At 33.0% G+C, this 2,698-nt stretch overlaps 1 protein-coding gene across 3 annotated transcripts; it reads right to left on the bottom strand.

The window, feature by feature from the left end:
• Nucleotides 1–240: 240 nt before the first annotated feature.
• LOC115719840 (eukaryotic translation initiation factor 3 subunit B-like) lies at nt 241–2,474 on the bottom strand. 3 transcript variants are annotated; one of them, XM_061113292.1, is made up of 6 exons: nt 2,232–2,474; nt 1,890–2,042; nt 1,678–1,802; nt 1,375–1,573; nt 946–1,014; nt 245–839 (listed from the first exon to the last, which is right to left on the bottom strand). In XM_061113292.1, the coding sequence occupies exons 3-6, from the start codon at nt 1,758–1,760 to the stop codon at nt 804–806; spliced, it is 387 nt and encodes a 128-aa protein (XP_060969275.1). In that variant the 5' UTR covers nt 1,761–1,802; nt 1,890–2,042; nt 2,232–2,474; the 3' UTR covers nt 245–803. The 3 variants fall into 3 exon arrangements, with proteins under 3 accessions (XP_060969276.1, XP_060969275.1, XP_060969274.1); XM_061113293.1 differs by having other exon boundaries at nt 241–1,014; nt 1,322–1,573; nt 2,232–2,466; XM_061113291.1 differs by lacking the exons at nt 245–839; nt 946–1,014; nt 2,232–2,474 and having other exon boundaries at nt 1,117–1,573; nt 1,890–2,032.
• Between the last annotated feature and the right edge of the window lie 224 nt (nt 2,475–2,698).

Genomic DNA, 2,698 nt, shown 5'->3' with positions numbered 1-2,698 from the left:
ATATATATATACTAGATGAGAGTTACGTGGCGAGCCACGTAAATATTAGTTTTATATAAGTTCTAGTAGTTTTTGTTTAAGAATTCAGTAACTAAGCAACGACAACAACAATAGTAGATAGATCTATTTAAGTTTTTCATATTTGTAAAGAAATAAAAAATAAAGTTTAAGTTAAAAATAAATAATATTTAATCTAGAGTACTAAGAGATCAAAACAATCAGCAGTTTGGGGTCGCATCAATTGTAAGGCAGTAAGTCAAATCTTAAATACTAAAAAAAACTTTGAGATAACTTGCCAACAATGTTTCTCACGTTTAGTTCTTCTTCTTCAGCTTTTAAATCTACATTAAATCTTCCTTTTAGGAGCCTCTTAAATCATTCTTGTACTATGAAAGACATCATATAAGCAATCAACTTTGCAGGTCTGGCTACCCTTTATTTATGTTAGAACATAGCTGGGCAGAGTGTACCAAAATTTTTAAAGTTACTTCTACACATACCATAACCACAATATAGATGCCTCAAAAAACAATAAATATTCTAAGCAAGGAACTTGAAGTAAGTCCATAGAATTTGTGGTATTTTAGGTAAATAATACTGTAGAAAAAGCATATATCCAAACAGCCAAAGCATTTAGCAAATGAGTGACACAATGAAATGGTTCATTTTCATACCTTGCACATCGGAAAGCATGGTCCTTTCACCCAACAGAGTCAAGAAATTAGATCAAACTAACTCAAAAGTTAATAAACTAAAAATGTATAAACACTCACTCATATCCCGTGTACTTGTTAGGGATAACATTATATTAACTCCATGATCACAGAGGTTCTCATCACCTAATGTTATTCAGATCATCTCATCAATCAAAACAAAAAAAAAAAAGGTATTATCATTTGTTATGAAGCAATTACTTATAAGTATTGGGATTTAACAAGAGCATACTTCAGCCTGACCATCTGTGATGAGAGGAACAACAGCCCCAGCTCCTCCAAGTCTCCTCATGCTAAGAACCTGACAATAAGAGTCATTGAGTCATTTTTAACATGGTTAGTTAAGTGATTGTTTCATTTGAACACTTTTGCAAACACAGTGTGCATTGTCTCAGAATTATTTCCATATTTCAAATAGAAATTAGTCAAAACTATTTTCATCAATGAGAACTATTTATGAAAGTTTATGGCAGAAATTTCATGCGATCCACCAAACACCAAAGGAAAAAAAATAATAGAAGAACAATTTGACCCAAGCAATAACAACGTACTAAAGAAAATGAACAAAAAACAAAGATAGAAAGCTTTTAATTGAAATTAATATATACCTTGTATGGACACAATTTCTTCCTGAGTCAGCAAAGAGAAAATCTAGACTCACTCTTGCAGGTTCATTGCCACCCCCTAATTCAGGAACAAACAGGGCAAGAATTGGATCAGTAGGAGACCAACTGAAATCCATCACATTCTCGACCTTCAAGGATTTCTTATCAAGAAGAAAGAAGTTTTCTGTCTCATAAACAGAGATCAGATTTTTCCCCAGCCTTGCAAAATATTTATCTTCTTTTCCACCACCCCATCTGAAAAATCATGTAACCCATTAATGTATGATGTAAAAAAACACAATCATAATGTTGTAAATAACATTGGCAATATCAATATCAAGAGGGAAAATATATAGTACTTGAAAACAGGCCAAGATACCCCTGACACACCACCGCTTCCTGCAATTGCAAACTCATCGGTTGTGCCCTTGAAATCTCTCATAACCTTTCCAGTTCTTACATCAAAAATATTGATGACAACTCTCTGCACCAAAAGTTCTCATAAAATATGAGAGAGAGAGAGAGAGAGAGAGAGATAGATTTAAATCTAGATCTAGAAATAGAACTTAACGGAGATCTCTAGAGGGACCGCCGATTGTGTGCTCGGCCGGTGGGCGGAAGTGCTGGGTCGGAGATGAGAGAGAAGGTCGGAGATGAGTCGTGGCTTGAAATGGGTTACGTTTTATTTTGTTTTTAACTACCGAAGTATTAGGCGCAACAGTATCTGAAACAAATGAGTTGCGCCATATGAGAGTATATTCATTCTAGATAATTATTTAATTATTGATAATCGTTATTCAATAATCCTTCAAAGGGAGAAAAAAAACTTGAAATCCAATCAATGTACCTTTAAGAACCATTTGTAAAATCTTGAAATTGAAATTGTCTATTAAAATTGAAAGTTGAAACTCACCTGGCCAAGAAGAAGAATGCACCGTTCTCTTTATTAATATCAAATTATTCAATAAAACTTTTAAAACTCCATAGGAGTGCCACAAAATGGATTGAACATTGATATTTGATCGTTCAATGGGATTTATCCGATTTGAATTTCATGGCTCGGTGTTCATAGAAAGAGTGGAGGAGGCACTTAGAGAGGAACTGAAGTCCGGTGTATTAGTCGACTGGGAGTGGGAGTCGACTGATCCTAGTCGATGATGATGTGACTGAGAAAAATTAGATTTGGCTTTTCGTGTTAGGGTTATACAATTCATATACGATTCAAAATAATATTAATTTTTAAAACATTAATATTAATATATTTAGATAATAATAATACTAACAGTCTTATTTGATACGGTTTGTTAGAGAGATATGTGCCTAAGATGATTTTTTTTTTAATTTAAAAAAAGATTATTTAATTTTTGGGTTTAATTATTG

This window comes from Cannabis sativa, chromosome 4 (genome assembly GCF_029168945.1).
Source record: "Cannabis sativa cultivar Pink pepper isolate KNU-18-1 chromosome 4, ASM2916894v1, whole genome shotgun sequence".
NCBI classification, from domain to species: domain Eukaryota; kingdom Viridiplantae; phylum Streptophyta; class Magnoliopsida; order Rosales; family Cannabaceae; genus Cannabis; species Cannabis sativa.
The sequence above is the reverse complement of the archived record's forward strand: the minus strand, read 5'-3'. Positions and strand labels throughout refer to the sequence as shown.

Excerpts from the sequence above, each read along its gene's own strand:
- LOC115719840 (XM_061113291.1), bottom strand. The coding sequence starts at position 1,760 with ATGAGAGATTTCAAGGGCACAACCGATGAGTTTGCAATTGCAGGAAGC. Across the intron at positions 1,574-1,677 it reads GTATCTTGGCCTGTTTTCAA|ATGGGGTGGTGGAAAAGAAG; the intron begins GTACTATATATT and ends ATGATTTTTCAG.